Source organism: Sinocyclocheilus rhinocerous, unplaced genomic scaffold (genome assembly GCF_001515625.1).
Source record: "Sinocyclocheilus rhinocerous isolate Xijiao unplaced genomic scaffold, SAMN03320098_v1.1 scaffold1023, whole genome shotgun sequence".
Taxonomy (NCBI): Eukaryota; Metazoa; Chordata; class Actinopteri; order Cypriniformes; family Cyprinidae; genus Sinocyclocheilus; species Sinocyclocheilus rhinocerous.
The window spans coordinates 232,978-243,505 of record NW_015638986.1 but is presented as its reverse complement, the minus strand read 5'-3'; the positions used below and the strand labels follow the sequence as shown (position 1 = coordinate 243,505).

The window sequence follows — 10,528 nt, the reverse complement described above, 5'->3', positions numbered from 1 at the left end:
TGAGCGTCACTACCGGGAGCAGAAAGTGTCCGGCTTGACGACTCTGTTTTCAACCCCGACTGCAAATGGCTACTCTCGTTGACCGCCATCTGTAGCCGTGGTTCAAGTCGAACGCACCTACTGTCTCTTGTCTTGTATTGAATGTTTGTAACCCTGCTGTCGGTGTGTGTCAAGTCTAGTCCAGCCTTTGTTGTTTGATCACTTTTGAACTTTAATAAACTGCACTTGGGTTCTTCAACTTGTCGTTCAGTGGACCGTTCATTACAACAACCACCTGGCAGTGCATTACAATAGTACAGTCTAGAGGTCATGAATGCATGAACTAGTTTTTCTGCATCAGAAACGGGTAGCATGTTCCGTAGTTTGGCAATGTTTCTAAGATGGAAGTATGCTGTTTTTGTAAAGTTGCAGTCTAATATAACACCTACATTTTTGACTGTAGAGGAAATAACAGTCATCCGTCTAGATTGTAAAGTGTAATCTAAGAGATTCTGTGTACCGGTTTTTTTTTGTTTTTTTTTGTCCAATAAGTAATATCTTTATCTTATCCGATTTTAATAGGAGAAAATAATTGGTCATCCAATCTTTTACATTTTTAACACACTCTGTTAGCTTAGATAATTTAGAAGTTTCATATGGTCTTGTTGAAATATATAGTTGAGTATCATCAGCATAGCAATGGAAACTAATCCCGTATTTTTTTTAATGATATTACCAAGGGGCAACATGTATATTGAAAATAGCAGAGGGCCTAGGACAGATCCTTGTGGCACTGCAGACTGCTTTCTTGTCTGTTGTTTAAAGGAAAAAAAATCAGCAATTAGCATCATAATTGGCCCATTTGCTTGTAAAAAACCTGCAATCGGAATCAGCCAAGAAAAAAAAAATCATGATCCATGCATCCCGAATACACTTTTGATTAAAACGGTTTAAGAAAATCTATAAACTCCCGTACAATTTAAATTGTTATAATTGTTTGATTATGTGCTTGAACATGTTAACATGCTTAGTGTTTAGTATTTCATAATTTTACTTAATGTACTTCCTGTGTTTTAAAGTTTTCTCTTTAAAAAGTTCATTTCTGGTATAATGCTGAACTTGTGCTGCTTGTTATACAAAAGTAAACTGGCTTCACACGATCAAAGTAGAAGATATAGCAAATACTGTATGTATCATAAATAAGTAATACGTTAGTAAGCAATTTTGCTGTATTAAATCTCATATTAACTCACAATGGCCCACATAAAGGAAACTTGTTGCTTGCACACTACAGTCTATTTGTGGGCAGTTTACTAAGAATGATCAGCCCTACATGCAAATAGGTTGGACACACCCATATTTATAGGAGGCTTTTAAATGTGGTAATTGTACCAAATGTAACTGTGCCTCTCACTAAATAGCATTTCATTTTATTTATTTGATTTGATGTAATATATGTAATGTAGTTTAGTGTTAGTTAAGTGTCATGGTGCTTTTGTTGTTTGAACTTTTAGTTTGAAGTTCTGCATTGTGCCTACAGTATGTTCTTTTTCCATGGTTCTCCTTCCTTATTGTTCCAATCTGTGTTTTGTCTACCTGATTTTTACCTGATCTGAATCAATGTAATGAGCGTTGTTTACGTTCAGCATGCACGTGCTTTTGCTGAACGTAAAAAATGCTCATTACGTTGATTATGTTCTGGGTTACTCTCCAAAATGGCGGAAGATGGTAACTCGGGGAGAAGAATTGTTGAATAAATTATGTTGTTGTTTTCTTTGCACACAAAAAGTATTCTCGTAGCTTCGTGAAATTACGGCTGAACCACTGATGTCTCATGGACTATTTTACCAATGTACTTGCTACGTTTCTTAGATTTCTTACGAGCTTGATTGTTGAGTGAATATAGACAAGTAGCAAGATTTTAAATTCAATTCGATAGTGAACTGCCAGCCAATGCAATGATCACAAGAGGGGAGTAACATGATCGAACTTGTTACACCCCCTCAGGAATCTAGCTGCTGCATTTTGGATTACTTGTAACTTTACAAGTTTCTACTTGTAAACTGCTTGTAATTTTTGTATGTCTGCTCTGCTCTTAATGCAACTACTGTATGTATTGACAGAATTCACTGCAGTTGTCACCATCATTATTTGTTGCGGCATTCCCATAAACTGCATGTTTTTTGCTAATATCAAGCCTGGGCACAATCTGTGGACATTTTTTTTATTACCGAGCAGCCAAGAAATAACCGTAAGTTGCTTAATTAGTGTAAAAGTAAAATCAAATGTAAGTGTGTACATGTGCAAAGACACATACACGGATGCTTGGCTAGTCATGTGAAGAGCCACATCTCTAGCCTTTGAGATAATGTTTGGCCTGGAGTGTAGTGGAGTGGATTGAAGGGCTTTGAGAGTGAGGTTTGGGGAGTTATGGGATCAGGAATAGGATTATATTTAGTTTCATCCCCACATAAGCCAAGAGCACTTCTGACTGTCTCCTTCCCTCTCTCCTTACAAACAAACCAAAAAAACTAAACATTGCTCATCAGAATAAATAGAAACAGAATAAATAAAATTTTAAATCATAAAACATAATTAGTTTAGATTCAAAGTTGACATTGTGGTGCAGAGTACAGAAGTAGTGAAATTTAGTCCAAATCAAACCAGAAGTGCAAAAAGTTCAAATGTTATGGTACAGCTGCCATTTACAAGGGATATAAATGCTGTGGTCACATTAGTGAAATGTCAGTGAAATTTTGTGGGTCTATTGTCAGTTGTGTATATTTGAAGCCAAACTCACACAGGTGTCACTGCCAAATCAAGCAGCTTTCCGTTGCTCTTAGTATGGATCAGATCTTCATCCCAACAGCACATCTAGTTTAGGATTAAAGGGATATTCCACTCAAAAAAAAAAAAATTCTGTGATATACTCATCCTCAAGTTGTACCTATAAACTAATACAGGTTTGGAACAAGATAAGTGTGAGTAAATAATGACAGAATTTTCATTTTTTTGGCAGGACTATCCCTATCAATAGTTGGTTTCTATGGGTGATATGCAGTGAGATTCAAGTAGCTGCTTAACAGCTGTTCACATCACAGCTGTTGCTACAGTCTATCACTGGACTGGCCAATGAGCAGCAAGGAGTGGGATAATTTGTTTTATAAATGTCATTGTCAGATGTCTTTTTTTCCATAGAAATACAAGGAGCTTGAGCAGTCGGTGAGGGTGGAGGAGATTGATGGAATCAAACTGGTGAAGAAACTTGCTGGGAAAATGGCGCAGATGTTCCACAAGAAGGCTGAAGCTATAAAGGTAACTGTCTTTGCATGTTTCAAACAGAGTTTTATTGGGTTTATCAGCATAAAGATTGGCACAGGTTTTTCAGGCCAAGAACATTATAGCCAGTTAAAATACAAATGTTTGCAGCAAAATGTAAAATACAGTAAAAACCAAGTAAACAACAACCAAGGTCTCTCTTCCATACAGTTTTCCTCTAAAAAAACACTCAAAAATGTATTTGATATTCTCCACAATACATAGTAACAAACAGCAATATTTACTTACATATGTTTTTTTTTTAATCATCTAGCATGAATCAAAGTCCATCATACACTCAAAACATATCTTACACACATAAGCATTGTTTTCCAATTATTCACCATTACCTTTCAGATTTTCAAATTAATTAAAATTTTCAAATTAAAAAAGAAAAGAATTGCTGAAATATATTGTTGACATAAGTATTCAGACCCTTAAATCAATACAGGGATTGCAGCCTCAAGTCTTTTGATGCAACAAGCTTTGCACATCTGGATTTGTGGATTTCCTGCTGTTCCTCTAAAGATTCTCTTCAGCGCCTTTAGTTTGAATGGGGACTGTCAGTGGATGTCTTCAGGTTTCTACAGAGATGTTTAATTGGGTTCAAGTCGGAGCTCTGTCTGGGCCACTCAAGGACATTCACAGATCCGTCCCTAAGCCACTCTTACATTGTCTTTGACCAGTTTCCCAGTCCCTGCGACTGAAAAACACCCCTAAAGAATGATGCTAGCACCACCATGCTTCACTGTCGGGATGGTATTGTGCAGATGATAAGCGGCGCCTGATTTAGAGATGACTCTTGGTGATGAAATTCATCAGACCAGAGAATTTTGTTTCTCTCAGTCTGAGTTCTTTAGGTGCTTTTTTACCAAGTGTGCTTTAATGCACTGAGGACAGTCCTGCGTTTGGCCATAAAGCCCAGATCTGTGAAGTGCAGTGATAGTTGTCCTTCTGCAAGAATTAAATATTTTCATTTGAATTTAGTTTGTATAATGTCTTACTTGGAAGGTATAACCCAGTAAACATTTTGAGATTATGCACCCCAGACAAATGTCTTTTCAGGTAAAGAGGGCCATCTTTGGTTTATCAAAAAAAGTACATTTACATAAATTGATTTAGCAGAAGCTTTTATGCACAGCACCTTTCAAGTGCCAATGGGTTTCATCTGGTGATTTAAAACAAAAATGTTGTATAATTTTGGTTTGCCTGGTTTTTATTTTGTGTCTATGTAACTCTTGTATTATTGCAACTCGGTTTTTGACATGAAGATGGTCTTAGATGCTGATGTGGAAATAAAAATAAATAACTATTACTACTATAGCTTTAACCGTAAGATCATTTTGTGCAGTAATGGAATCACATTTTTTTTTCATTTTCTTTTCTTTCTTTTATTTTCTAATTTGTGGTTTCTGAGAGGACCTTTTGACATTTGGTAATTTAGTAACACTTTATTTCGATAGTCCATTTTAGATATTCTGCTGATTTAAGTAACTTTGCAACTACATGTCAACTACCAGTCATTAGAGTATTAGTAGACTGTCTTCTTAACACACTGCTCAAAAAATGAAGAGAACACTTAATCATCAATCAACATCAAGTCAATATCAGTCTGTCCAGCTAGGAAGCACAAGTGATTGTGAATCAGTTTCACCTGCTTTGGTGCAAATGAAAGTGACAACAGGGACACTGGAGAGGCAACAGTAAGACAAACCTCAAAAAGGGAATGGTTTTGCAGGTTCTGCTCTCCTCTTATCCTTCTTGACTGATTTGTCACTAGTCTTTGTGGATTTGTAGTGTAGTGTTTTGTTAGGGTCCTTCTCACTACTTGTAGCATGAGGCAGTACCTGCAACCCACTCAGGTTGCCCAGGTAGCCAAGCTCCTTCAGGATGGCACATTCATACATGCTGACGCAAAGGAGGTTTGGTGTGTTTTCGAGCACAGTCTCAAGAACATGGAGGAGATATGGGAGATGGGTGGTTACGAGCTGGACAGGGCCGTAGAAGGGCAACAACCCAGCAGCAGGACCAGTATCCGCTTCTTTGTGCAAAGAGGAACAGGAGCACTGGCAGAGCCCTCAAAATGACCTCCAGACTTCCAGCAGACTACAGGGCCGTAGAAGGGCAACAACCCAGCAGCAGGACCAGTATCCGTTTCTTTGTGCAAAGAGGAACAGGAGCACTGGCAGAGCCCTCAAAATGACCTCCAGACTTCCAGCAGACTGCTAGTGTGCATGTTTCTGACCAAAGTGTGACGGATGACGAAGGCATCGATGCCACTGACTGGCTCTCACATTCCCCAGACCTGAATACAATTGAGAACATTTGTGACATTATTTATCACACACTTTTTAGTCCCAGTTAGTAGCTGAGCTGTTGCATTCTGGACTAACTGTAAGTGTTGAAGAGATGACTGATCCAATCCAACATATAAAGAGTTACAGTAGTTTAGTCGACGTTATAAAATCATGGATTACTCTTTCAAACTTCTTAAGCGGCAGGTAAGGCTTGACTTTAGCCAACAGTCTCGGCTGAAAAAAAAAAGCCTTTTACAACAGAACTAATCTGTTTTTCAAATTTAAAAGCACTGTCAAAAATCACACCGAGATTCTTGGTAAGTGGACGAACATATCCTAAACTACCAAGAGCATCTATACAAGCACCTAAATCCCCAGGATGACCAAACACAACAATCTCAGTCTTATTTTCATTAAGAAAAAGAAAATTCTGATCCAGCCATATTTTTAAATCTCTCAGGCAATTAAGTAATGACATAAATTAAACTTTGTCATTTGTTTTGACGGGTCATATATCATCCACATAACAATGGTAGGAGATACTGTATTTTCTTAAAATATACCCCAAGGGCAACATATACAAAGAAAACAACATGGGTCCTAATATGGACCCTTGGGGGAAACCACAAAGAAGAGGGGCAGCATATGAAGAAAATTCACCATGGTGAACAGAAAAACTTCTGTCTGTCAAATACGATTGAAACCATTTGAGGGCTATGCCCTTAATGCCAACACACTGTTCAAGTCTGGATAAAATAATTGATTGGTTGACCGTATCAAAGGTCGCAGTCAACTCCAAAAGGACTAATACAGCAGAGTTACCGGAGTCCACAGCTAGAAGAAGATCATTAGAAACTCTTAAAAGAGCAGTTTCTGTACTGTGACAGAGCTTAATCTTTTTGAGCATTATTAACTCTGGATGATGGATAGTAAAGCCCAAAGGATCTTCTTTCCAAAGACACCAAAATTGTGTGTGTAGCACACTGTTGTCAGGAACTGTTACCATTTTAAGTAGGTAGGTCATTTTCAGCTGTGAGTCCCAAAATGGGGGGTGCAGGTTAACAGGTTAAAACCAGACTGAAATTTTTCATAAATACTTTGTCTAAAATAAGACAAAAATTGAAGGATCCAAATTTTTCTTTTTTAAAAGTGGTTGCACAATGGCATGTTTAAAAACAGCTGGTACACACCCCTAGCTGAGCAATGTATTAACCAAAAATACTGTACAATGCTGGAAGACAGCTGGGCAAAAAGAAAAGTCAGAGGGGTCACTGATAACCATGATGGGTGGAAAACTTAGACCAGCAATTTTGTCTACAAAATATTTCAGAAAGTTTTCACATAATATTAAAGATGACACAATGCAGTCTGAGTAACGAGGGTTATCAAGAGAGTTAAAAACATTAAAAAGAACCTGAGGCCGCTGGCTGTTACTGGTTACAAGGTTGGAAAATGTACATAATGCGTCCTGCAAAATTTAAACGAGACTTTGAGTTTATCCTTTTCCCACTTTCTCTCGGCTACTCTGCAGGCACGTCTGAGGGAGCGGGTAATGTCATTCAACCAGGGTTCTGAAAGAGCTTTAGGACATTTTTTTCCTCAACGGAGCAACAGAGTCCAATATCTCAGTACAAGTACAGTTAAATAAGACAGTGAATTCCTCTACACTGAGATTACAGTCATCAAGATTGTACAACAATGAGTCTTTAAAATCACTAGAAAACTGTGAGGCAATTAAAGGCATAATATGTAAGATTTTTTTATTAAAATATCCAAAAACCACTAGAACAGTTTTATATATTTTGCTGACTTGTGTACTTGCATTATCCCAAATGTTTCGAAGAATGTTTAAATCCAGAGAAATAAACAATTTTAACTAGTGACACGGACCATGTTTTGACCGTTTTGTTTTGTAGAAAACATGGAAACACCAAATATACGCTTTAATATGTCGTGCGTTTTAATAGACAGGTGACGATAGACAACTCCCATGATTCCACACTCAGTCACGGCATCATCAAACTACGCCTTTGCCTCTTTGTTTATTTAGAATACGCGCCCTCCAGCGGCGAAAATTACATATTGTGCCTTTAAAGGCAATTAAATCTCCAAACCGGGAGGCAATTAAAGGCAATTAAATCTCCAAACTGGGAACAACCACAGTAAATAAAACAGGCAGGTGATCTGAAAAACATGCGTAACATATTTCACTGATAGTAATACATAAACCATACGACAACACAAGGTCCAAAGTATGTCCTTTTTCATGGGTCGGACCAGTGACCGACTGCGTGAGATTAAATGAATCAGTTAGACTTATGAGTTATGAATCAGTTAAATCTTTAGCCACAGGTTTGGATTCACAGCACAGATGTATGTTAAAATCACCAAAATTTAAAAAGTGATCATATGTCAATGCAATCCCCGCCACAAAGTCTGCAAAGTCCTGAATAAAATTCTTATTATATTTTTGGAGGTTGATACACCACCACACACAACACAGTCATGGGAAAATTTGTCTCAAAAAGCTGCAATTCAAAACTGTTGCAGGCATCCACCGCGATCTCTGCTTTTTTTAAACTTTGATTTTCAGTGTGATTTTTAATTCAGCCCTCAGTGGGTTTTGGTTTCCATTGACCATTGTCACATCATTTTGCTTTCAACGAATTACACAATGTATATACAGTAAGTAAATTTTTTTTAACTTTAATATTTAATTCATTATTGAGCAGTGTAGCCTAACACTTTATTTTGATGGTCCCCCAACAGACACTCTACTAAGTAACTTTGCAAGTACATGTCAACTCATTATACTAACCCTAACCTAGGGCTGGGTGATAAAACACTAATGATAATTATTGTAATATAATTTTCCTCGATGAAACGATAACAAGAATTTGATAAACTTACTAGAGCAGATGCATTTAATCGCTGATGAGTCTCGGTCACATGAGCACTAAACGGCGCTGTGAGATCCAGTGTGAAGTGCTTGAATTCGGTGAACAACACAAATGACTCCGGTCTAGTTTAAAGCAAGAGGAAATGGCACTGACGAAAAGGAGAAACACTGTGTTTTTTTGTGATTTAGCTAAAGTATTTGTTCATTTATACTAAATATATTTAGACTACTGTTTTTCATAAAATACCTAGAAACCATATAGTCATATTTTTACCATGGTATTGAGGTGCTATATGTGTTATTTTAACGGTTGTTATCATGATCTAAATGTATAATATTATATAAGACCAATGGTTAAAGGGATAGTTCACTCAAAAATGAAAATTTGATACGATCGGTTTGTGCGAGAAACCGAACAGTATTTATATAATTTTTTACCTCTAATACACCACTATGTCAGCGCGCGCACGGCATCCGGTGCATGAGGTGTGTACGCGCTCTGGCGTAGTTTACGCAAGCGCCGGAAGTGATCTCTCGCGCGTATACGTCACTCATTGTTTACACAGTGCACAGTCATTGTAGGTACGGCGGCTAATCAAAATAGTACTTACTTGTGCTTATCCGGATTGTTCAAAACAACTTAAAACTAAAAGATTACTTTCTCTCGCGCGAACTCATTCGGGAGTGGTGACTTTCCACGTATTCCCAACTTCTGAGCCTGCTCGCCTGAAGTTATGGTTGATTGCTCTTCGGCTGGATATCAACACACCCTTTAACGTAAACTAATTTGGATTTGTCTGTGCATGTTTTTTTTACTCTCATAGATTTTGTTAACATTGCCATGCATTATACGACTGATAGACTGCAACGGCTGGAGTTAAAAATCTCAGTTTGTGTTCTACTGAAGACACAAAGTCACCTACATCTTGGATGACCTGGGGGTAAGCAGATAAACATCAAATTTTCATTTTTGGGTAAACTATCCCTTTAATTTTAATAAAACTCAAAAAGTCAGAATAATTAAATTTCACCATATAAAAATTAGGTTGTTACATTTTTTTTTACAGATGCTACTGTTTTTGATAACAAGCATTTACCTCTGCATCCTAACTCAAGCCTACTGTCATTTATAAGAGACAAAAAAATTTAATATTATTAATATTGCAGCCTGCACTGCAAACTGTGCTGAAGATATGCATCATCAAAATCAGGCAACACAAACCTGTTTCATGATTTGAAACAATATCACTCTTTAGAACATGCAGAAACTAAGAAATTAATTTTTATATTACAATATTTATTGTGCTAAGGAAAAATAACTGGAAAAGTGTAAAGAATTAAAACAACGTGAAGTGTTTATCATTTTCTAATCATAGAGTACTTTAAAAAACCACAATTAACAGTCTGGTTTCTACAAGTTTCACTTAGGAACAAAAATCTGCCTTTAAACTTGAAATAAATACAAATTAGAAATGTATATATCTAATTATCAATATCACCTTATATTAAAGATTTTCATGGTGATATAAATATATTTTTTGCCATATTGCTCGCCCAACCCTAACCTGACAGTATACTAATACACTAATGAGAGTTAGTTGACATGTACTTGTAAAGTTACTTGTAGTTAGCAGAACGTCTACTAACTATTGCAGAGATGGACTATTTAAATAAATTGTAACCAGTAATTTTAGTCATGAACCAAGTATTTTTGTCACTTCATGAAGGTTTTAAAGGGGTCATTGTATGCAAAATTCACTTTTACATGTTGTTTGAACTGAAATGTGGCAGTGTGTGTACACAACCACCCTACAGTATAATGATAAAAATCCACCCAGTGTTTTTTTAAAATCCCAATAAATCATAACCACTTTCTCAGATCAAACTGTTTACAGATTCTTGGCAGAGTGACATCACACAGACCCAGGCCCCTCCCATGATTGTTGACTGACACCGGTGTTTTATCACAGACCGGTCCTGAGTGAGCTGTAAACAGCTGCCATTGTTTCGACGCTGGAGCAGGTGTAGACAATAA

At 37.0% G+C, this 10,528-nt stretch overlaps 1 protein-coding gene across 1 annotated transcript in view; it reads left to right on the top strand.

Annotated features, from left to right (window-relative positions):
* cacna2d3a (calcium channel, voltage-dependent, alpha 2/delta subunit 3a) overlaps positions 1 to 10,528 on the top strand; it is a 226,562-nt gene that overhangs the window by 47,639 nt on the left and 168,395 nt on the right. The window contains exons 3-4 of the mRNA XM_016566342.1: positions 3,178 to 3,294; positions 5,142 to 5,342. Coding sequence (XP_016421828.1) covers positions 3,178 to 3,294; positions 5,142 to 5,342 — 318 coding nt within the window. The remainder of the gene's footprint in view (positions 1 to 3,177; positions 3,295 to 5,141; positions 5,343 to 10,528) is intronic.